General features: G+C 54.3%; 1 protein-coding gene across 4 annotated transcripts; it reads left to right on the forward strand.

Moving 5' to 3' along the window:
- Positions 1-40: 40 nt before the first annotated feature.
- On the forward strand, positions 41-20,966 carry TOP3A (DNA topoisomerase III alpha). 4 transcript variants are annotated; one of them, XM_069542973.1, is made up of 19 exons: positions 41-352; positions 6,109-6,168; positions 7,222-7,295; positions 8,051-8,126; positions 8,827-8,935; positions 9,444-9,587; positions 9,689-9,859; positions 10,016-10,116; positions 10,520-10,594; positions 11,649-11,731; positions 12,251-12,458; positions 13,304-13,489; positions 13,568-13,697; positions 14,657-14,770; positions 14,853-15,018; positions 15,613-15,753; positions 16,346-16,468; positions 17,017-17,705; positions 18,746-20,966. In XM_069542973.1, exons 1-19 carry the CDS (start codon positions 173-175, stop codon positions 18,922-18,924), a joined length of 3,009 nt encoding a protein of 1,002 aa, XP_069399074.1. In that variant the 5' UTR covers positions 41-172; the 3' UTR covers positions 18,925-20,966. The 4 variants fall into 4 exon arrangements, with proteins under 4 accessions (XP_069399074.1, XP_069399075.1, XP_069399071.1 ...); XM_069542974.1 differs by having other exon boundaries at positions 85-352; positions 8,827-9,106; XM_069542970.1 differs by having other exon boundaries at positions 120-473.
- The last annotated feature ends 1,239 nt before the right edge of the window (positions 20,967-22,205 follow it).

Genomic DNA, 22,205 nt, shown 5'->3' on the forward strand with positions numbered 1-22,205 from the left:
GAAGTGAGGCTGCCGCGCAGGGCGGCCTGGGAGTTGTAGTTCACGGGGCTGTGCGACTAGCGCTGGCGGAAGTGGCTGGAAGGCGGCCGGAAGTGGGCTGTGCGCGGGATCGCGGGCCTGCTGGAGATTCCCGGTTCCCGGGGCGGGCGCTACAGATGCGCTGGGCCCGGGGATGATCTTTCCGGCCCTCCGCCGCGCTCTTCGGGGGCTGCCGCGGCCCGGTGCTCGGGCCCTGACTCGCGCTGCCATGGAGGTGGCCCTGCGAGGGGTGCGGAAAATCCTTTGCGTGGCCGAGAAGAACGACGCGGCCAAGGGCATAGCCGACCTGCTGTCCGGCGGCCGCATGCGGCGGGTGAGGAGGTCCCCGGGCGGGCGGGACGGGGACGAGCGGCTGCTGCTCCCTCCGGGCGTCCCCGCCGTCGGGGCAGGGCGTCCGGGCGCCTGCTGCGACCGACGGGCGTTTAGAAACGGAGGTAATGTCTAGTTTGTTTGGAGAACTTGGGTCTGCGTTGCGCGGCGGCGGGTGCCAAGCCGGTCTGAGACGCGGAACCGCCGGCCGAACTCCCCCGGCTTGTTCTGGAGCCTGAGCGGTCGTCCGTCTGGGTGCATCCGACGGGGCGACCTGCCCGAGTGCCTGTCCCGCCGGGCGAGGTGGAGCTCGGGTCTGTTCTGGACCACGGGAGGCGCAGAGGAGAGAGACGGTGAAAAGGTTTGGGAATGGGGTTACCGGAGGCCTTACAAGCTGTTCAGGACTCTCTCAGTTACAAAAGTGGGCCTCGAAATGGTTTTCTGGACATTTCTCAGCGCGCGGGTGGAAGTCCCTTGCTCTCCTTTCTCTTATATCTCAGGGTCCTCAGGCCTCTGCTTCTCGCCTGTAGGTGGTGGGAACTGGAGCAGAGGTTGTACGGGTGCTGGCTGACAGCATCACCTTTTCCCAGAGCTGAGTGTCCTGGTGACCAGCCCCAGACTATGCCGACTCCTAGGGCTCCAGGCTCCTTGAGACTGGCCTGTCTACACAGCTATCTTCCGTATCCTTCGGCCTCCGTTTAAGTGTCTCTTCTTCGGGGAACCTTTTCTTCACGTTTCTTTCCCCCAGAAGGGTCAGGGTGCAGTGTGATAAACTGTCACTGTGTCCCTTTCTACTTGGAAGGCACCTCCTGGTTACAGTTCCATAATGTGCTGTGCAAGTTGCTCATCTCATCCGAGTCCCCGCCCCCCTTCCATGGACCCTGAGCTCTGAAGGAAAGAGCTGTGGCTGTTGGGTCCCCTGCTGTATCCCTCATACCCAACATGTGTGTGGAGTACAGCAGGCCCTCAGTCAGCACTTCTAGGTGCACATTTGACCTCAGTCTTGAAGCTGTAAAAAGAGATGCAGTGAGAACCACATGTACACAGGGCAACCACTGGCTTGAAACAGCTTGGCAAGTTCAAAACTGGAAAGATGAGAGCGTGGGGTGCTGGGGGAAGGAGCCAGTGGGCATAGCAAGAGAGGATGAGAGAGCCACATGTTTCATGGGTGAGTATCAACTGTCTTGAAAGTACAGTTCATCAGTGTTCACTACACCCCCAGTTTTGTCCTCTATTTAGTTCCGGGTTTTATCACACACCAAGAGGAAATGCCGTAGCCATTAAGCAGTCACGCTCCTTTCCCCACTCTTCCCAGCCACTGGGAGCCACTAATTAATCTGCCCTGCGTCCCCAAAGATGTGTCTGTTCTGGATATGTCATATGAAGAGATTCATGGCCTTTTGTGTCAGGCTTCTTCTACTTAGCATTTTTGGAAGCTTCACGTTGTAGCGTGTGTTAGCACCGCATCTCTTTTTACAGCTGAATAATAGTCTATTGTATAGACAGATCATATTTTGTTTATCGTTTCATCAGTTGGTGGGCATTTGGGTTGGTTCCACCTTTTGGCTCTTGGAAATAGAGCTGCTGTAAATGTTCACTTACACACAAATTTTCATTTGAATACCCGTTTTCAGTTCTTTGAGGTAAATTCCTAGCAGTGGTATTGCTGGGTCATAAGTTAATTCTATCTTTAACTGTTTGAGGAACTGCCAAACTATTTTCCACAGTGGCTGAAACATTATATATTCTCTCCATTGATGGTCTAGGTTTTTCATATTATGTCAACACTTTTTCTTTTTTGAATTATCACTGTTCTGTATGTGTGCTAAGTTGCTTCAGTTGTGTTGTGTCTGTGTCTCCTCTGTCCGTGGGATTCTCCTGGCAAGAATACTGGAGTAGGTTACCATGCCCTCCTCCAAAGGTTCTTCCCAACCCAGGGATTGAACTCCTTCTCTTAAGTTTCTTGCATGGGTGGGCGGGTTCTTTACCACTAGCACCACCTGGGAATCCCAGTTATCACCATCCTCAGTCAGTCTAGTCACTCAGTCGTGTCCGACTCTTTGTGACCCCATGGACTGCAGCATGCCAGGCCTCCCTGTCCATCACCAACTCCCAGAGTTTACTCAAACTCCTGTCCATTGAGTTGGTGATGCCATCCAACCATCTCATCCTCTGTCGTCCCCTTCTCCTCCCGCCTTCAATCTTTCCCAGCCTCACAGTCTTTTCAAGTGAGTCAGTTCTTTGAATCAGGTGGCCAAAGGATTGGAGTTTCAGCTTCAGCATCAGTCCTTCCAGTGAATATTCAGGACTGATTTACTTTAGGATGGACTGGTTGGATCTCCTTGCTGTCCAAGGGACTCTCAAGAGTCTTCTCCAACACCACAGTTCAAAAGCATCAATTCTTCGGTACTCAGCTTTCTTTATAGTTGAACTCTCAGTCTGTACATGACTACTGGAAAAACAATAGCTTTGACTAGATGGACCTTTGTTGGAAAAGTAATGTCTCTGCTTTTTATTAATATGCTGTTTAGGTTGACCATAACTTTTCTTCCAAGGAGCAAGCATCTTTTAATTTCATGGCTGCAGTCATCTTCAGTGTGATTTTGGAGCCCCTCCAAAAAATAAAGTCTGTCACTGTTTCCCCTGTTTCCCCATCTATTTGCCATGAAGTGATGGGACCAGATGCCATGATCTTAGTTTTCTGAATGTTGAGTTTTAAGTCAGCTTTTTCACTCTCCTATTTCACTTTCATCAAGATGCTCTTTAGTTCTTCTTTGCTTTCTGCCATAAGGGTGGTGTCATCTGCATATCTGAGGTTATTGATTTCTTCTGGCAATCTTGATTCCAGCTTGTGCTTCATCCAATCCAGCATTTCTCATGATGTACTCTGCATATAAGTTAAATAAACAGGGTGACAATATACAGCCTTGATGTACTCCTTTCCCGATTTGGAACCAGTGTGTTGTTCCATGTCTAGTTCTAACTGTTGCTTCTTGACCTGCATACAGATTTCTCAGGAAGCAGGTCAGGTGGTCTGATAGTCCCATCTCTTGAATTTTCCATTTTGTTGTGATCCACACAGTCAAAGGCTTTGGCATAGTCAAAACCATCACCATACTAGTGGGTGTGAAATATCTTGTGGTTTTAGTTAGTGCTTCTCAAGTGACTGGTGACACTGAGCATCTTTTCATATGCTTCTTAGCCACTGTGTCGCCTTTGAAGAAATGTCTGTCCATGTCTTTTGCCCAGCTTTGAGTTGTCTTTTTGTTATTGAGCTGTGAGTTCTTTTTATATTCAGGATACTAGGTCCTTCTTAGATGTATGACTTGCAGATGTTATCATCCATTCTGTGGGTGGTTTTCTCTCTTGATAGTGTTCTTTGATACAGAAAAGTTTAATTTTGATGAAGTCTAGTTTATCTAATTTTCCTTTTGTTGGTTATACTTTTACTATCATGTCTAAGAAACCATTGGCAAACTGAAGATCATGAAGGTTTGCCCCTGTGTTTTCTTCTAAGAGTTTTAGCTCTTATATTCGGGTCATTGATCCATTTTGGGTTAATTTTTCTGTGTGATGTAAAGTAACCTGTTTTGTGAAGTCTTTCCTCAGGCTCCTCTCCATCCATTTCTATCTCTGTTTCCAGATGCATTTTCACAGTTCTTGATGCTGGGGATCTCTGTCCTGGATCACGTCCTCCAGCTGCTTGTCCCTCTCTCCCCTGTGTGTCACTCTCTAAGACAGAGATGGGTCTGTTCACTTATTTAGCCGTCACACAGGGGTTTCTTCCCATGACGTAATCCCTGCCTTTCAGGGATGTAAATTCTGAAGGAGGAGCCCAGACATCCACACTCAGAGCTCAGAATCAGGGGATGGCCTTTGCAGCTTAGTAATAGAAAAGAATGGAAGTAACAAGTAACAGCACCAGGGGGTAAAATCAAGTTGTAGTATGATAGGTAATTAGATACTCATCATGGAAAAGACTCGTATGTAGAAACATATATATGTTTGAGAGAAGTTCACGATTAAAATAAAATCTTTTTTTTCCTCAACAGTAGTGCTTAAACGGTAGTAACTACTGAAGATGGCTCAGAGAACATAAATGTGTATAAGCAGAGCAGCCCCACTTCCGACAGTAACCACTGTTAGTAACTCATAGATCTTTGAGGATTTATATTCAGAAGAAGTCCTGTAAATTCAGTGGCAGCAACGTTATCATTTCCTGCAGAGTGCTTAGAACAGGGACTGCTCTGGCGTCTGGGGGAAGTTTGTTTTCTCTAATTTTGATGACATGGATGGCTCTGCAGAGAGATCACTGAAGCCACCTTCTTGGTCTGTATACGCGGTTTTCTTCTTTCTCTAGGCTCCAGAACTCTGCTGGAATTTAAGCAGCCCACTCCTGAGCACCTCACCCAGACAATGGAATCATGCATAATTGAGAGCTGTCCTCAGCTGGGAATTTAGGGGAGTCGGTCAGGGGCAAGTTTGAATTGCCAGCAAAACGTTTTAGTTCCTCAGGACCGTCCACTGGCAGAGACTGCCTGGAAGAGCCTTGCCCTGGGGCTCACACATCTTATTAGACAGGTCATCCTCCGGAAGAGGATTAGAACACAGTTTCCAGACCTTTCCCAGGGGAGTGAGGACCATGGACACACACGACGGGGGCTGGGCTGGGGCCAGGCTGTTGGCTGGACTCAGCCTGTGGCAGCCAGAGAGCCTGGGCCTTGGTACGTATCAGAGCCCATGCAGGAGTTTGTCTGAGAAGCTTTAATGCGTTCTTAGAAAGAGGTAGAAATGCTGCTGATTCAACTATTTCTCTTCTCTGGACTAAACGGGCTTAACCAGCAGTTGCAGTTTGTAGGAAATGGCAACCCACTCCAGTGTTCTTGACTGGAGAATCTCAGGGACAGAGGAGCCTGGTGGGCTGCTGTCAGTGGGGTTGCACAAAGTCAGACAAGACTGAAGCGACTTAGCAGCAATGGCACTAGACCCAGTGAACTCGAGTATCAGATATGAAAATAAATTCCCACTTTAAGTTTGCCATTGTGCCTTGAAGGGATCTGCACTCATTCCATACAGAAAATTCGTGTGAGGCTGGGGGAGAATGTTCTAGACACACTCCTTCTTGGTGCTTGCAGGTTCCCAGAGTCCCACTTTGCCTGTGTCTTGTCTTTGCTGTGTTGGTGTGAAACACACATGTAGTTACTTTTAACACCTTTCTGAAGGCTGGGATCTCTGAGAGGGTCTCATTCACGGAAAAGTACAGCTAAGGAAGCAGGTGTAGGCTGGTTCCCAGCCCTGACTGGGACTCACAGCTTCGCTGGATTTCAAAGCCAGAGGGACCTTATAGATGACTTTACTCAGAATAAAGTGAGATTCAGAAAGGTGAATGACTTGCCCACGGTCCCCAGTTTGTTGGTGCAGTTGTATGGCTGGGAAGTAGAGATGTGTGTGAAGAACAGAGAACTGATGAGACACGTCATAATCCTGTCTGGAGTAATTGTCACATGATCTTGGACAAGTCCAGTCTCACCTGTAGAAACATGTTCACTGACCGCAGTGGACATGACCAGGTCCCTGCTTTTCCCTGAGTGTGGAGGGGCCACTTCACAAATGGGCCTAGTGATCTCGCCTCATATTTATCTCTAGGAAGTTCTGTTGCATTTTTAATATTCTGCAGGAGTTTGCTAGATCCTTATGTGAGGAGTCAGTTTGTCTTTTATGTGCTTTATAGATTTTTTCTAATTTTGTTTTGCTTTCTAGAGGGAAGGACTTTCAAGATTCAACAAGATCTATGAGTTTGATTATCATCTGTGTGGCCAGGTAGGTGCTGCAGGGCTTCTATCCTGTGGCTGAAGGGTGCTTTTGGATCCACGTACCGTCTTGCTGTACATTTCTTGGGGTGTTAGTGATGGCTGAAAAGAGAGCTTGTGTTTTAGAATTATTTAATCAAGGACGATTAGCCTGACCATTGTAGACAATACAATGTCTTTTAAGAAAAACTGTTTCTATGACCTAAAGATCACTGGTGACAGGTTATCATTTTATAATTCTTAAGGAAGTCTATTTTTTATAAAACATGGTCCCCATGTTAGCTGTCTATGACGAGACAAGCTAGTGTACTGTCGTTTAAATATAAAAGGCATCATGGAGCCAGAATTAGAATGGTGTTCATATCACTATGGCTTTGGCTTTGAAGAGCTGTATTTGTTTATTTCTTTTCAATCTGCTGGTTTGGGGAGGGTGTGTGTGTGTGTTTAGCTTCACAGCAGAGCTGAGAGGAGGGTACAGAGGTTTCCCACACACACCCTGCCTCAACACAGTCCCCCAACAACCCCCTCGGATGGCACCTTTGTTACAGTTGACAGGATACATGAGATCATCTTTACCCAGAGTCCCAAGTTGACATTAGGGTTCACCCCGCTCTTGTGCATTCTGTGGGTTTGCGTGAATGTGTACCTGTACCCACTGTTATGACCCCATGCAGAGTATTCTCACTGCCACCAAAGCCCCTGTGCTCTGCCCATTCATCCTCCCTTCCTCCCACCCTCCGACAACCACTTTTTTTCTCTTTGATAGAAGTTATACAAGTTCCCTACTTTGACTTGGCAAATCTAATTGCTAAAAGGCTGATGTAAAGTGGATAACCAACAAAGACCTGTTGTGTATCACGTGGAACTCTACCCAATATTATGTGCCAGCCTGCATGGGATGGGGCTTTGGCAGGGAAATGGATACACGTCTGTGTGTGGCTGAGTCCCTTCCCTGTTCACCTGAACTGTCACAACATTGTTAAATTGGCTGTACCCCAATTCAAAATAAAAAGTTTGACGTTTAAAGAAAAACAAGACTAATGTGAATTTTGTCCTCATTCAGAATGTCACCATGGTAATGACCTCAGTCTCAGGACACTTGCTGGCCCATGATTTCCGGATGCAGTTTCGCAAATGGTCAGTTCAATCCCTGGGGGCAGAACATTCTGATTATTACAGTGACCTGTAAAGCATCACGGGAAGTCTGAGGCATGTCAGTGTTAGGTAACTTACAGCAGTAAGATGACTGAGTCCATTCGGCTACTGTAGCAAAACACAGGCGGTGGGTGTCTTGTGCAGGACAGAAACACATTTCTCCCACTTACAGAGGCCAGAGGTTGGAGTGCTGGGTGGTCTCGAGAGCCGGCCAGGGTCCTTTATAAGAGCTCAAGTGGCTTCCAGGAGGCCCCACCTTCTGGCAACGTCCCACAGTTGTTGGGATTCCAGCCTGTGAATCTAGGAAGACACAAACAGCAGATACCATGGCAGTGACCTAGGATTAACTTGTTTGCTGTGAATTTTCACCACATGCTTAGAATAAATACACACTTTCAGGTGTGTTCCCCAAAATACCCAGACCCCTGACCGAGCAGGGATTGAACCAGGGCTGTATAGTGAAAATGCCAAGTCCTAGCCACTGGACAACTCGGGAACTCTCCACCCAGACCTTGGGTTGCATTTACCTTGTTGCGGATATGCAGGAAAGAGCTCCAGAATTTCTTCTCAGCAGATCCTGTTAATCCCCAGGGGAAGTGCTTCTCCGAAGGTCACAGTCTCACTCATGTCCTCTGGCTTTTTCTCGGGGCCTGTGTCTGGGGGGGACGCACCACCAGGGCTCTGGGATGGCTTTCTCCCTCCTGCGCTGAGTTAGGATTTTGTGTTTTCCTTTCCAGGCAGAGCTGCAATCCTCTTGTCCTCTTTGAAGCAGAAATTGAAAAGTACTGCCCAGAGAATTTTGTAGACATCAAGGTAGGATCTTGGGAGACGCGTGACCCTGCAGTTGAATAACCACCACGTAATTAAACGGAGAGATTTCTGTATTTTGATGGCATTAGAACTGAGGTTTTCCACTAAACAAGGCACCATGGTTTAAAACACTCCCGTCCATTCTGTAGAGGCGAAGCCACTTGGGCTAAGTGGCCTAGGGCCCGGGTGAGCATTCGTGTGGACTGTGGCCGCCGAGGAGATCTCGGGGATGAGCGTGCTTCAGTCAGAGCAGCTCCTGCTGTGGCCGCACTGGAGGGAGAGCCTGCAGCCCCTGAGTGGCCGTCTGGTCCTGAGCTCTGCTTTCTCAGGCTGTTGGGGCACCTGTCCTTGGTCCACTCCCGACTAGGGGCCCTTCTTGGGATGAGTCTCAATTCAGGGTTGATTTTTTTTTTTTTTTAAACCCAGGACATGGTCAGAACTCCTAGAGCTGAAAGTGTGTGTTAGAGCCAAGTTTCAGGGCTCCTCATGTGGGTGTTGTGATATAAACCCCGTCTTCTATGAGCTCCCGGGCAGGCTGGCTGCTCTGGTGACCTAGCCTCCTCAGTGCACCCGGTGGGGACAGGCCTCACCGAGCTGGCATCTCGAGGAGCCTCGGCAGCATTGGGCAGGTCCAGTGCAGAGCTGTCGGGTGGTTGCTCTGCAGGTCCTGCTCTTACCCTCTTATCCCAACCGGGCATTTCAGAAAACTCTGGAGCGAGAGGCCCGGCAGTGCCAGGCCCTGGTGATCTGGACCGACTGTGACAGAGAGGGTGAAAACATTGGGTTTGAGGTCATCCACGTGTGCAAGGCTGGTGAGTATCTGAGGCCACAGTGGGTGGTGCTCAGCCCAGGTCACCCTGCCAGACTCACCAGCCGTGTGTCAGGGGCTCGGCCACCACAGCCCGGGGCTTGTTGCCTGTTTGGTCCAAGCTGTACGATACCTGGAAATTAAATAACCATTGACATCCACTGAATGATTTCAGGTAAGTGAGAGGGTGACTTGAAGGCCACTGCTGGGCTTCAGAGAGTGGGGGTGCTTTTCCCTAAAGGCCCAAGACAGCAAGGGACATGGGCGTTCTCGCGAGGCTCACCAGGCTGCTTCAGCTGGTGGCTGAGATGCATTCAGCCCCTGTTTCTGACAGCTCTCAGCCTGGCCACCACAAGGCTTCCCTCTGAGGCGGCACATGGCTAATTTAACTGAACCAGTGAAGCTGGACACCACAGCCTCTTGGACTGGTTCACCCCCGCCAGGGTTCAGGGTGGTTTGGCAGCAGCGAGCCCTTGTAACCAGCCCTGCCCTGTGCCCCTTTTGTTTCTCAGTGAAGCCCAGCCTGCAGGTGCTGCGAGCCCGTTTCTCTGAGATCACTGCCCGCGCCGTCCGGACAGCATGTGAAAACCTCACGGAGCCCGACCAGAGAGTGAGCGACGCCGTGGATGTGAGGCAGGAGTTGGACCTGCGGATCGGTGAGGAGGGGGCTGTGAGGGTGGGGGGCCAGGGCTCGGGCGCGCATCCAGCTGTGACCTTGCCATCTGCGGTGTCTCCTTCCGTCCGTCCTCTCTGCCAGGGGCGGCCTTCACCAGGTTCCAAACGCTGCGGCTGCAGAAGATCTTCCCCGAGGTGCTGGCGGAGCAGCTTATCAGCTACGGCAGCTGCCAGTTCCCCACCCTGGGGTTCGTGGTGGAGAGGTTCAAAGCCATTCAGGCGTTTGTGCCAGAAGTCTTCCACAAGATCCGAGGTTTGGGCCAGGACCTGTGGGGCAGCTCGGCTGCTGGTCCAGGGGGTGGTTTGTGCCTTGCCATCTTTGCCCCCTTGTCATGTGTCTGAGGTGGCTCTTGCTCTCCCTGTGATGGGCCTCTCTCCCCAAGTCATGGCCTTCCTGTGTCCCCGACAGTGACTCATGACCACAGGGACGGCGTGGTGGAGTTCAGCTGGAAGAGGCATCGTCTCTTCAACCACACGGCGTGTCTCGTCCTCTACCAGCTATGCATGGAGGTGAGAAGGTCTAAGAAGGTGGTGATCTGGGACGACTGTCCTGGGACTTCCCAAGCTGCTCTTCTCTGTCCCATGTCCCACGGGACTGCAGTTTCCAGCGTGCATCTCAGGGCATTAGCTTTTGGCACCGGTAAGACCCCATGAAAACAGTTTTGATGTGGAAGGAAAGACTTGTAGAACTTTCAGGTGAAACCAGGAGTATTAATAAATGTGTAGCTGGAATCTGTCCCCAAGCAGTGCACTCTCACCAGAGGCAGATAAGGACCCACTAGGCCAGCCAGGAACCACAGATCCTGGAGCTGGAAGCTGGGGAACTGGGTAGAAGCAGGTCCTCTGCAGGCCCTGATAGCTGGGGAAGATGCTTGGCCAGTCACGGTGACGTCAGCTTTCCCTATCTTCCCAGGATCCCAGGGCGACGGTGGTAGAGGTCAGGTCCAAAGCCAAGAGCAAGTGGAGGCCTCAAGCTTTGGACACTGTGGTATGTTCTGGATGGGAGTTGGTGGGGGGAGCCCTGGCGTCCGTGGGGGGCACCGGCTTCTGCTGCAGAAGGTGCCCAGGGGCATCTGTCTTCCTGGTGCCACGCAGGAAGGAAAACAGACCCCAGAGCAGGACCTGCTCGAGCAGCTAATAAACATGACGTAACTGCTCCGTGCGGGGTGTGGGGAACAAGCAGGGAGAGAAGTCACCGACCCGTCCTTAGGTGGTTGCTGCTGTGGTTTTGGTGTTGTCCTCTGTTTTCCCTGTCTTTTTTAAGCGTTGTTATTGGAGTAGCTAGTTTTTTCCACCGAAGTGGAAAAGCATTTTCTTTGTTTCTGCAAAATCTGTGTAAACCTCGTTTTGTATACCCAGTTTTTGAACCTGCCCCCAAATAGGGCATCTCAAATTTTGTGACCCCAGGAAAAGGTGCCTAGCAGGATGCCTTAGGGTGCCGCTTCTCAGTCCCCACTCTCCAGGAGAGTCCAAGGTGTGGTCACTCTGAAGATGGAGCCTGTGGGACAGCAGGGGCAGTGGGGGTTACAGGCTGTGTGCAGTGGACCTGAGTGTGTCATCCCTTGCTGGTTGACATGCTCAGACGTGTGGCCAGCATTGTTTTCAGAGGTCCCCCCCCCCACCAAGGGAGAGGATAGCTGGTGACCCCCTGAATGCCTACACAGATGTTTGTCACCAGGGGAGGCCCCAAGATCTGGATGGTGTCCCCAGAGTGCAGGTCCCAGACTGCGGCAGCGGAATAAGTCCTTTAGCCATTGTTAGAAACGCAGTTCCTGGCCCCGCCCCTGTCCAGCCTTCCTTGTCAGATCCCCTACTGCCTGTGCCTAGGAGTGTGTCCACTCCTGTACCCACTCATTTTGGCTTCTGCACTCAGAGCCCGACAACCCCTGGGCGGTGGCCTGAATGCCCGACAGGCCCGGAATCCTTTCCCAGCACAGCCTTTTACATGTGTGTGACGCAGCCGGGGTGATGGCCGAGGGGTGCTGAAGAAGAGGGTGTGGATGTTGTGTTCTCTGACCCATGCTCTGCCACACGTCTGACAGGAGCTGGAGAAGCTGGCGTCTCGGAAGTTGAGGATAAATGCTAAAGAAACCATGAGGATTGCAGAAAAGCTCTATACCCAAGGGTAAGCCTGAGTGCTCATTTGGGAAGAGAGTCTGATGCGTCTAAATCAGGGTGATGCATCTTAGAACTTGAGCTCGTGGGGAAGCCAGACTGTCTAGATCTCACCAGCTCTCCATGGAGAGATTTTGGCCTTGTCTTTTTTTCTGATGGAAAAGGCATGTCAGAGTCACTTACAACCTAAAATAAGAACCCACAGAGTATGTTCAGATCCCGCTGCTGACCTCTCATAGATGGGCCACAGGGACCCTGGCAGGGGTGGGCGGCACATTTGGCGCTTGTGTGCCTGTGGGAGGGCGGGGCTGGAATGGGCTGCCTGGAACCAGCTCTGACCCCTGGGAGTGACCCACAGGAGTGCCTGCTGCTCCTCCCCTTGGGACCTCGTCTCGGGACTTCCCCAGCGTTGGGCACCACGATGTCTTGGATCAGATGGGCTGCTACTGGGGTCACCAGTGTCCTTAGGTCAGTTCAGTTTCTCGACCACTTCAGCTGTTTCTCATTGTGTGTGTTTGGCCTTCTTTAGGTACATCAGCTATCCTCGAACTGAAACGAACATTTTCCCCAAAGACCTAGACCTGGCGGCACTGGTGGAGCAGCAGATCCCGGATCCACGCTGGGGGGCCTTTGCTCGAAACATTCTAGAGCGCGGTGGCCCCACCCCACGCAATGGAAATAAGTCTGACCAAGCGCACCCTCCCATCCACCCCACCAAATACACTGACAGCCTGCAGGTGGGTATTCCTGGCCGACTGCCGCGGGACCCACAGGGAGGTCAGGGCTCAGGCCTGGGTTCAATCTGCTCTGTGGGCTCTGACTTTAGGAACAGCGTGACTGAAAATTTGTCTTCATTGTGGGGAAGAGATGTCATATCAACACTCTTCCCACAGTCTGCGCCTGGTTTCACTGAGGGATCCCACAGGGGCTGTGGCCCATCCAGGCCCTGCCGCACGCTGTCCCCTCCCTCCACTGCTTCCCTGACCCTCCCGCGGACCAAGCGGCCCTTCGCTGAGCCGTCACACAGCCCCCACCTTCTCCCCCTGAGACCGGGCTGGTCGTGCAGCATGATGTCTGATGGTCGTGTGCGTGTGCTGTATTCGCTGGGTTTGCTTTGAAGGATTGTATTCGACAGTCGTTTGCACAGTGGCTATGTGTGTGGATGTCACGTCTCCCTTGCCGATGTTCTTAGAGGAGGATTTGGGATCTGAGTGGGAATGTCTTACAGGCTCCTGCCAGGGGGCCTCACTGTGTCTCTAGTTACTGAAAGGGCAGAGGTTGCCGTGAACCCTGTGTTTATGGTAGGTCTGGGGCTGCCTGAGTTTCTTCACTCTGCATGTCCTGCATACACGGGCCCTCTTGGAAACTTGTTTTCACCTTTTTTCCTGCTCAGACAGGCTTTACATCAGAGGAGTTGGTTTCCAGTCTTGAGGGAAGGGAACTCCACTTGTGAAGTGTATGGGCCTGAACCCACAAGCAGCGGGGATTTGCCTGCCCTGCACAAGGGTGTGGCGCTCTGGGCTGGGAGGCAGCACTGGCCAGACAGCGTCTGGAGGAGCTTGGGTTCCTCTTCTGCCTGCAGGGGGATGAACAGCGACTGTACGAGCTCATCGTCCGCCACTTCCTGGCCTGCTGCTCCCAGGATGCCCAGGGCCAGGAGACCACTGTGGAGATCGACATCGCGCAGGAGCGCTTCGTGGCCCATGGCCTCATGATCCTGGCCCGGAACTATCTGGATGTGTACCCGTATGATCGCTGGAGTGACAAGGTGACGCATCTGGGCGGGGGACCGTCCTAGTCCTGGCTCAGGCCAGGTGGGCTGACCGTTGCGTCTCTGGCCCTGTAGACCCTCCCTGTCTACAAGGAAGGCACCTACTTTCAGCCCAGCACTGTGGAGATGGTGGATGGGGAGACCAGTCCCCCCCAGCTGCTCACCGAGGCTGACCTCATTGCCCTCATGGAGAAGCACGGCATTGGTCAGTAGCTGGTCGTCATGGGAACTGGTACTTCCTAGCTGAAGGGAGGCTGTCTTTTCCTCCGTACTTTGTAGCTGAAGGGTGGCTCAGGAGCAGTGAAGAACTTGCCTCAGGGCACAGAGTGTGTCAGCCGTGAACCCCTGGGTCCAGGTGATGCCACAGTTGGCATCCTTGGCCGCAGCCCTGTGCGTCCACATGTGGACACAGGTACTCCCCATCACTCAGGCTCACCTGGGCCACGCTGACCAGTGTTCTTGGCCCTCACAGGGATTTGTTGGGTTTTGTTTTACATTTAGCAAGGTACCAACGTTTAAAACTGAAGACCCACGTAAAAACGGGTACCTTTATCTTCAGGAGCATCAGTGGTTGGCAGCTTGGCAACCGAGAGTGGTGGTGGTTTTCTGGCACTAACGCTTGGCTTTGTTCACCTGCTCAGCACGTGCAGGGCCCCTGTGCGATCTGAGTCTGCCTCTTGGGTTCTCCATGGATGACCACGTGCTTAGCTTCTGTTAAAGTATTTCCCGTAGCTGTATAAAACTCAGATTTTTTTTTTTTTAAGAAACTGGGCCAGAATACTTTTTCCCATTAGTCCTGTGGCCCAGGCTTTACAGGTGGGTCCCTTGTGACTGACCTGCTGCCTGTCAGTTTTCACAGCTCTAAGGGCAGCTGAGTCCAGGGCAACCAGTGCCACAAGGGGTGGGGTTATAGGGAGAGGTGGAGCGGGTCAGGGCCCCAGCCTTCACTGCAGAGGGAGGTGGGGGAGGAGCTTACAGGGGTTTACAGAGGGACGTGACTGCTGGAGTGAGTCGGTGTGAAGGAGAGATGAGGTTGCTGACGAGGCTTCTGCATGGCTGGCTCTGAGTGGAGGTGTGTCCCCTGGAGTAGGAAGTCCAGGCAGAGGAAGGGGCCTGTGGGCCTGGGGGCTAAGGATGAGCCTGAGTGACGGGAGTGGCCTGCAGGTACGGATGCCACGCACGCCGAGCACATTGAGACCATCAAGGCCCGGATGTATGTTGGGCTTACACCAGACAAGCGCTTTCTCCCTGGGCACCTGGGCATGGGGCTCGTGGAAGGTGAGGAGCTGGGGGCTTTGGGGGTGGTGGTCATGAAGCCCCACAGTGTATCCAGGCCACACGACACCACTCTTATCCGCAGGCTATGACTCCATGGGCTACGAGATGTCCAAGCCTGACCTGCGGGCCGAGCTGGAGGCTGACCTGAAGCTCATCTGCGAGGGGAAGAAGGACAAGCTGGTGGTCCTGCATCAGCAGGTGCAGAAGTACAAGCAGGTGTTCATCGAAGCCGTGGCCAAAGCCAGGAAGTGAGTGCTGGGCGGCCCGCTAGGCCCTGGGGACGGGCTCCGTGCACTGTGGCCTTGCCGGGCACTCGGCCCGCCTGCAGTCTCCCCTCTCTCCTCCCCTCTTTTGGCTCCTCACCCCGGAGCCTTGTCAGCCTCGCAGCTGCAACCAGGAGGGTCTGGTCCAGTCGTTCTGGGCTTTAGACACGCCATCTCCATCCCATCCTGAGTTAGCAGGTGGCAGTTTGCCTGTGGGTGCACCAGGTGTGGGCGTGTGCCCTGTTTTCTTGGGCCTTCGGGGGTGCCCGTCGCCGGTAGCGTGTCTGTGTATTCTGTTGGAAATAACACATTTTTTTACCCCACGCCAATTTTGAAAAGAAATGCATGAGCCATTTAGACTTGATTCCAGACCAACTCGAGTGTGTGCATGGCCTAAGGTCTGCTTGCTATGGGGCAGGTGGTGAGGCAGGGGCACCTGCCTGCAGTTGGATTACTCCCAGGAGCGGCCACCTCAGGAGCAGGCCGAGTGGCCCACACCGCCCCGTTTGTGGGAGAATGCTGTGTGAGTCACACGTGCATGGTGGGTGCCTGACTTGAAATGCTCTCCGTTTTCTTCAGGTTGGACGAGGCCTTGTCCCAGTACTTCGGGGCAGCTGCAGAGGTGGCCCCACAGGAAGCCCTGCCGGCTGTGTCCGAGCCCATCAGGAAGTGTCCGCAGTGCGGCCGGGACATGGTTCTCAAGACCAGGAAGAGTGGCGGGTCGGTGTCTGGCTATGCCTCACCCCCACCCCCGCCCGGGAGCCAGTACTGCCATGTAGGCCCATCCTTTGGTTCTGTGTCCTGTTTAAAAGCAGGCCTGCTTCACCAGTTCCCAGACCTGGTGCTGGTGCTGAAATGGTGGCCTCAGAGGTGTGAGGCCTCGTGGGAGTTGAGGGCTGGTGGAGGCAGGGCTTGTCCCCTGGGGATGGACAATGCTCCATGTGTGGACGGTGGCACAGGCCTCCTGATCAGTGACCTACTGAGCCCGTCTGCTCCTCACAGAGCTGCAGGAGGGTGAGGCCTGCATTCTTTGAGGCGCGTCCAGCTCGGGGCTCGGAGGGCACCCTGAGCAGCCAGGCCCCACTTCAGTCTGGGCGCTGGTGGCGGCTTGGTGGTTTCTCATCAGGAGACAGCATCAGCAGTGATTGAGGGGGTTTCAGGGACACAAGTACAGGCTGGGCCTCCCATCACTTGGTGTCACGGACCATGTCTCCAGAAGCTTGAGTATCACCTGTGATCAGACAGAAGTGTCTCCACCGATGGCACCGTCCCAGGGTCGGGGACGCCCATCTGACCCGGCCTTGCTCCCCAGGTTTTACCTCAGTTGCACGGGCTTCCCTGAGTGTCGGTCGGCTGTCTGGTTCCCAGACAGTGTGCTGGAGGCCAGCAGGGATGCGAGCGTGTGCCCAGTGTGTCAGCCACGCCCCGTTTACAGGTGAGATGGATGCCCAGGACTGGTCCTTGGACCTTTGGTCACGTGTCAGAAATCACAAGGATCTCAGAGAACTTATGTTTATGAAGATTTACCACATTTTCAAAGTGAAAGCAGGTTTTAAAATATTTGTTAATTTGTGACAATTGCATACTAACAGGTCTTAAGGATAAAATTTATTTATTTTCAAAGCAAAAAAATGAGAACAGGTTGTGTTGCGATGTTGCCAGAGTAACATCTGGCTTAACAGTAGAACAGAGCCCGAGTGTTGCTGGGCGCCATTGCCAAGCCATACACCAAGAGGCCCTGGACCTTGCTGCACTGGGGCCCGAGGACGGGCACTTTTCAGAGGCACCTTGGTGTGGGAGGTTGACTGGGTCCTAGGGCTCACCCCCCGCCAGCCCCCTCCTTCCTCTTGTGACGACTGGAGGGCCAGGTGGCTGTGCCTTATGTGGCTTCCCTGGGGTGGGGGTGTGGGACAGCCCCCTGTGGACCCAGGGGAAGACTCTTAACCCAAGGATTGAGTGCCTTGTCATCTTCTGTCCTCACAGATTGAAGTTCAAGTTTAAACGAGGCAGCCTGCCCCCAACCATGCCCCTGGAATTTGTCGGCTGCATCGGCGGGTGTGACGAGACCCTGAGGGAGATCCTGGCCCTCAGATTCTCACAGGGCGCCCCCCGAGTCGGCCAGCCCGCCAGCCAGACCTCCAGCTACCTGCAGGCTAGCCAGTCCCTGAACAGAATGGACAGTGGCCAGCAGGGCCAGCCCCGGCCCCCTGTCACCAGGCCCTCGAAGGCTTTGACCAGGACGCTGCCCCCACCCGCCGTTGAGAGCGAGAGCAACTCGGTGACCTGCAACTGTGGCCGGGAGGCCCTGCTGCTCACCGTCCGGAAGGAGGGGCCCAACCAAGGCCGCCAGTTCTACAAGTGCAGCGGCGGGGGCTGCAGCTTCTTTCTGTGGGCTGACAGCGGCCACCCGGGAGCCGGGCCTCCCTCCTCAGCGTCCAGACCTCCAGGCGGCCCCCTGGGACGCCCACCGGGCTCCGGGACTCTCCTGGGCGGGTCCAGCAGGTCCGGCAGCGCTGGCAGCGCTGGCACGTCCTGCCTGTGTGGCCAGCCGGCTGTCACACGCACCGTGCAGAAGGAGGGGCCCAACCAGGGCCGCCAGTTCCACACATGTGCCCAGCCCCGTGAGCAGCAGTGCGGCTTCTTCCAGTGGGTGGATGAGAACGTGGCCCCAGGTGAGGGGGTGGGGCTGCCCTCCCTACCAGGACTTCACACCCGCGAGGTCACGGGCAGCCTGCTCTGCCCAGGCAGATGCCCCGGCACTGAACAGCACTCCATGCACAGCTGCTCTTGTCTCCGTCGGGTGGTGGTTGTGCTCGTGCCTCCCAGACAGGGACCATGAGGCCCACACTGGCCACGTGGCCTGTTGGGATCCCCACAGCCGGGCCTGACCTGGGAGCCCTTCCTACCTTTGTGAAGCTGGCAGGGTCTGTGTCGGGGCCTGGTGTAGTAAGACAGAAGCCCTCCCTGACGTTTGGAACCTGCCCCAGGTTATGCAGTTTGGGTCGGCCCCCTGCAGATGGGTGTGGGGAGAACCACTGCCTGGACGGAGGGTCAAGGTAGATACGGTACCTGAAGGTACCTGGCCATCCTGGGACACAGCAGATACCTGGTCGTGTGTCTGAGAGACCAAATGGCCTTGTGGTGAGCCCGGTTGTATGTCCTTGAACCACTGGGTGTGGTTTCTCGGCCTGTTTCCTCAGTAAGATAGGCTCCTTCTCTGTTTCCCTTGTTCCTGTTAACCTACAGCTGTGATCCTGACACATACGTGGCAGGTCTGCACACACAGGAAGAGCCCAGAGCCTGGGTGCAGGCCAGGGGTTGGAGACACCACTGTTCCAAGGGACCCACGTCTGCCTTGTAGGCAGCAGTCTGTAGGAGGCATCAGGGCTGGACCACCTCCCGCACGGCGGGCGTCAGGGTCTCCTGTTGGGAGGAGGTGGTATCTTTGGTCCTGGGTGACGGGGAGGTCCATGCTGTGAGGCTCCTGAGGGACAGGGAGGGTCCAGAGCTTGGGCTTCTCGCATGGCAGGTGGGAGCAAGTGTTGGTTACAGCCGGCTTGTCTTTGTTGCATCCACACGCGATGAGGCGGCTTTCCTAATAGGTCCCCGTCTCTGCACATGAGGTGACATGGGCCCCTAACCAAGACCATGGTGGCAAGGCTCTTGGAGGGCATTCCTGTCTGCACTCAGCAACCTCCCATTCTTCCCACAGGGACCTTCGGAGGCCCCCTCTGGCCAGGAAGCAAGGGAGGAACCCAGGGGCTGGAGGCCAGAAGCAAAAGGGCTCGGGCCAACTCCTCAGACACGGGGTCTGCAGCCAAGAAACCCCGGAAGTGCAGCCTTTGCCACCAGCCTGGACATACCCGTCCCTTCTGTCCTCAGAACAGATGAGGCAGCATCAGGCTGAGGGGGCCACCTGACCTTCTTTCCCGCCCTTATGTCTTAGGAAGCAAGTTGTTTCTCAGGGGCTACCAGCGGCTCTTGGGGTTTGGCCTGTGTGTTGAATCCAGGCCCAGATCTCTCTGCTGGACAGTGGCCCTGTGTGCGGGACCCAGGAACAGCCATGTCTACGGCTGAGAAGCCACAGAGGCTGCCTTCTGTGACTCACAGGGGCTGTGCTGTCAGCGCCTTGGTGGAGATTGGCCCTGTCTGCAAGGGGCTTCCATCCACAGATGGCCTGAGAAAGGGTGGGATGCCAGGGAGAGACTCCTGTTTGGAGGTTGTGTCTGCGGAAGGATTTTGCCTCTTTATTAAGAAGCTGCAGCCAGGACACCCCACAGCTCAGGTGCCTCAGTAAAGAATCCAGCCCCTTGACCCTGGCAGGTGATGGTGTAGTGTCTGGGGAAGTTTGGCAGGACACTGGGCAGTGTTGACCTCCCTGGCCTCCCCTAGCTCCACCACTGTCCTTTGGGGCAGAGAAGAACTGGTGCACATGCTGCTGTTCCGGCCTCCCAAGAACCATGGAGCTGAGCGGGAGTCGGTGGACTTTGCTCTGCAGCTCAGATGATAAGCAGGAGTAAGCTGAGCATGACTGAGTTGTATGGCTGGTGAAGCAGCAACCTGTTCTGGGACTCCTGGCCCCAAACACTTCCTTCAGAGCAGCCCTCGCACTGGGACTGGACAGCGGGCTGTGCAGAATTGCTCCTGGAGCGTCTGGTTGCTGGGTGTTGGTCTTAGCCCAATGGCCCAGCCCACTCTGTCCCTTTGGTTTTCACCTGGGCTGACCATCTCACATGAAGAGCCGTGGCCCCCTCTGCTTCCCTCTCGGCGCCTTGTCTCCTGTGGTGGCCCTCATGGTCATGCATCGGTGCCTTGGGTGTTTTTCTGACTCAGCTAGTCTGCCGTGTTCACTCGTCATCAGTTGATGGACATGGGGGTGTTTCCACCATCTGGCTGTTGGGAGCATTATAGCTGTGAACTTCCGTGTGCAAGTTATTTGAACACCTGTATTTTTTGGGATCCACACCTAAGAGTGGGGTTGCTGGGTCATTTACTTCTATGCACTAAGCTCTCCACAGCAGCTGCACCATTTTACCTTCTCACCAGAGTTCCCCTTTCTCCACGTCCTTGCTATCGTGCCCTTGCTCATATTGCCATCCTCGTGGGCCTGAAGTGGTATCTCGTGGCTTTGACTTGCATATTCCCAGTGACCACTGACGTTGGGCGTGCTTTCACCACTCACGTGGCCTTTCATGTTTCTTTGGAGAAATGAAAGGTCTTTTCAAGACCTTTGCCTGTTTTTCAGTGGGGTTGTTTGTGCTTTTGCTGTGGCTGCAGTCTCTCCATGGGGAGCCCCTGTGCCCACCAGGACCAGAAATCCTGGGTGGGACTGGGGGTCCTGGGCTGGGCCTTCACAGGGTGGTTGGGTTCTGGGCGCAGGGTTGCTGTCAGCCCAGGTGGTGAGACCATCACACACAGATGGGCAGACACTGTGAGGGAGCTTTACACACAGGCCTCCCAGGACGCTGGGCAGAGGCCCCGCTACCCTCAGGGTGCATTGGCCACCTTCCCCCCCAGACCTGTGTCTCGGGTTCCCGAGCTGCGTCTGTGTTCAGCTCACAGGTGGGAGGGGCCTGCTCCGCAGGGCAGGGGTGCACCATCCTGTCTCCACCAGTATTCATGCTGCGCAGGGGTGCAGGGTTGGCCTGGAAAGTTCCCTGAGGTCATACAGGCAGGCGAGCCTGAGGCCCACTAGCTGAACTGCTGGCTCAGGAAGTGGGTGGCTTTGCTGAGAACACTCGGAGCAGCGTCCAGGCCCCGTGGTAGCCTTGGGAGCACTGGGCTGGTGACACCAGCTTTGGTGTCTGTCCTCAGTGAACTGAGTGCCACCAAACGGTCATGTTACTTGGGTTTTTAACTTTTTAATTTTTTTAAATTTGGACAGTATTTAAAAGACTATCCTGATTATAAAAGAATACACTTAAAAATGGAAATGTGTCAGATGTATGTGACTTAAACCAGGCTGAAGGCTGCTCATCCTGGAGGGGACCAGGCTAGGGGCAGCAGTGGTCCTGGATTAGAGGCGAGGGCTTCCCTCTCCCATCCGGCTCCAGCCTGGCCTGTCAGGGCCCTTGGACCTTGACTACAACCCCGTCTGGAGGCTTGGTGAGATCCCCAGGGACCTGAGTGTGGATGTGCCTAGCAGGCCACAGTCCAGCCTCAGCGAGAGAGTGCCCATGCAGACTTCCATCAGGGCTTTTTCTGTTTAGTAATTGCTCAGCCTGAAACCCCTGGCTGGGTCGGCTCTGGATGTGATGCACTGTCCTGAGGGGTTGCTCGCAAGTTAATCCATGAAAGGACTTATCTTGTCTGGACAGACTTTGCGGAGGCCCCCAACTTTGACAGACACTGGACTGTCTGTCTCGGTCACTGGTTTGAGGGCGCTTTGCTCTGTGCCAGCACTGGGTTAACACCCCACCTTGACCTGTGAAGTAGGTATTCTGGAACCCTCATCTTACAGGGAGGAGGCCAAGGCCACCCCACCCCCAGCCTGTTCTGTTGCTACCATCATAGTTGCTCACCGCCGAAGGCACTCAGGCCAAGCGGCTCCTGAACCATGTGACCTAACAGCACTTGGGGAAACCAGTCTCCTGCCCTCTGCCTCTCCAGAGCCACTGAGCCCATGGGAACACCTGGGAGGCAGGCCCCTCCTGATCCGCAGAGGCCACTGGCCCTGCAACCAGAGTGCCCAAGAGCACCTCCAGCCTTGTCCCCACGTCCCAGCTGGGAGGGGGTTGCCTCAGGACACATGGGACAAGGAGGGGCCTGGCACAGCTGTGGGGGCCTCACCCCAAGCCCATGTGGCCCCAAGCCCTCCCTGGCTCGTCTGCCACATGGGGTTACGTGGGAGCCACAGCTCCCACAGGGACACCTAGACACGCCTGCGTCCCCGTCTGTACAAAGCAGGGAGCCTGCCCTCCACTTGAGGATGTCTCTCTGCATGTGGACCACTGCTGGCCGAAGGGGCCCCGGGAGCCCCGCCCATCCACGAGATTACAGGGCTCCAGGGGTCAGGCTTTTTGGAAGAAAGAAAACCCTGACCAGCTGGTGCCTGTTACTAAAGCTAGATGCCACTCCAGGTCAGTCTCCTGGTTCCAGGTTGAGCCCAAGCCCCTCTGGCCAAGCTCACAGAGCCTCAAATGGCTGCATGGAAGAGCCCAACACGCGTCTCA

This window comes from Ovis canadensis, chromosome 11, assembly GCF_042477335.2.
Source record: "Ovis canadensis isolate MfBH-ARS-UI-01 breed Bighorn chromosome 11, ARS-UI_OviCan_v2, whole genome shotgun sequence".
NCBI lineage: Eukaryota > Metazoa > Chordata > Mammalia > Artiodactyla > Bovidae > Ovis > Ovis canadensis.

Coding starts and splice junctions, on each gene's coding strand:
- TOP3A (XM_069542973.1), top strand. CDS start 173: ATGATCTTTCCGGCCCTCCGCCGCGCTCTTCGGGGGCTGCCGCGGCCC. Junction 10,117..10,519: donor TCTACCAGCTATGCATGGAG/GTGAGAAGGTCT, acceptor CTATCTTCCCAG/GATCCCAGGGCGACGGTGGT. Junction 15,754..16,345: donor AAGACCAGGAAGAGTGGCGG/GTCGGTGTCTGG, acceptor CTTGCTCCCCAG/GTTTTACCTCAGTTGCACGG.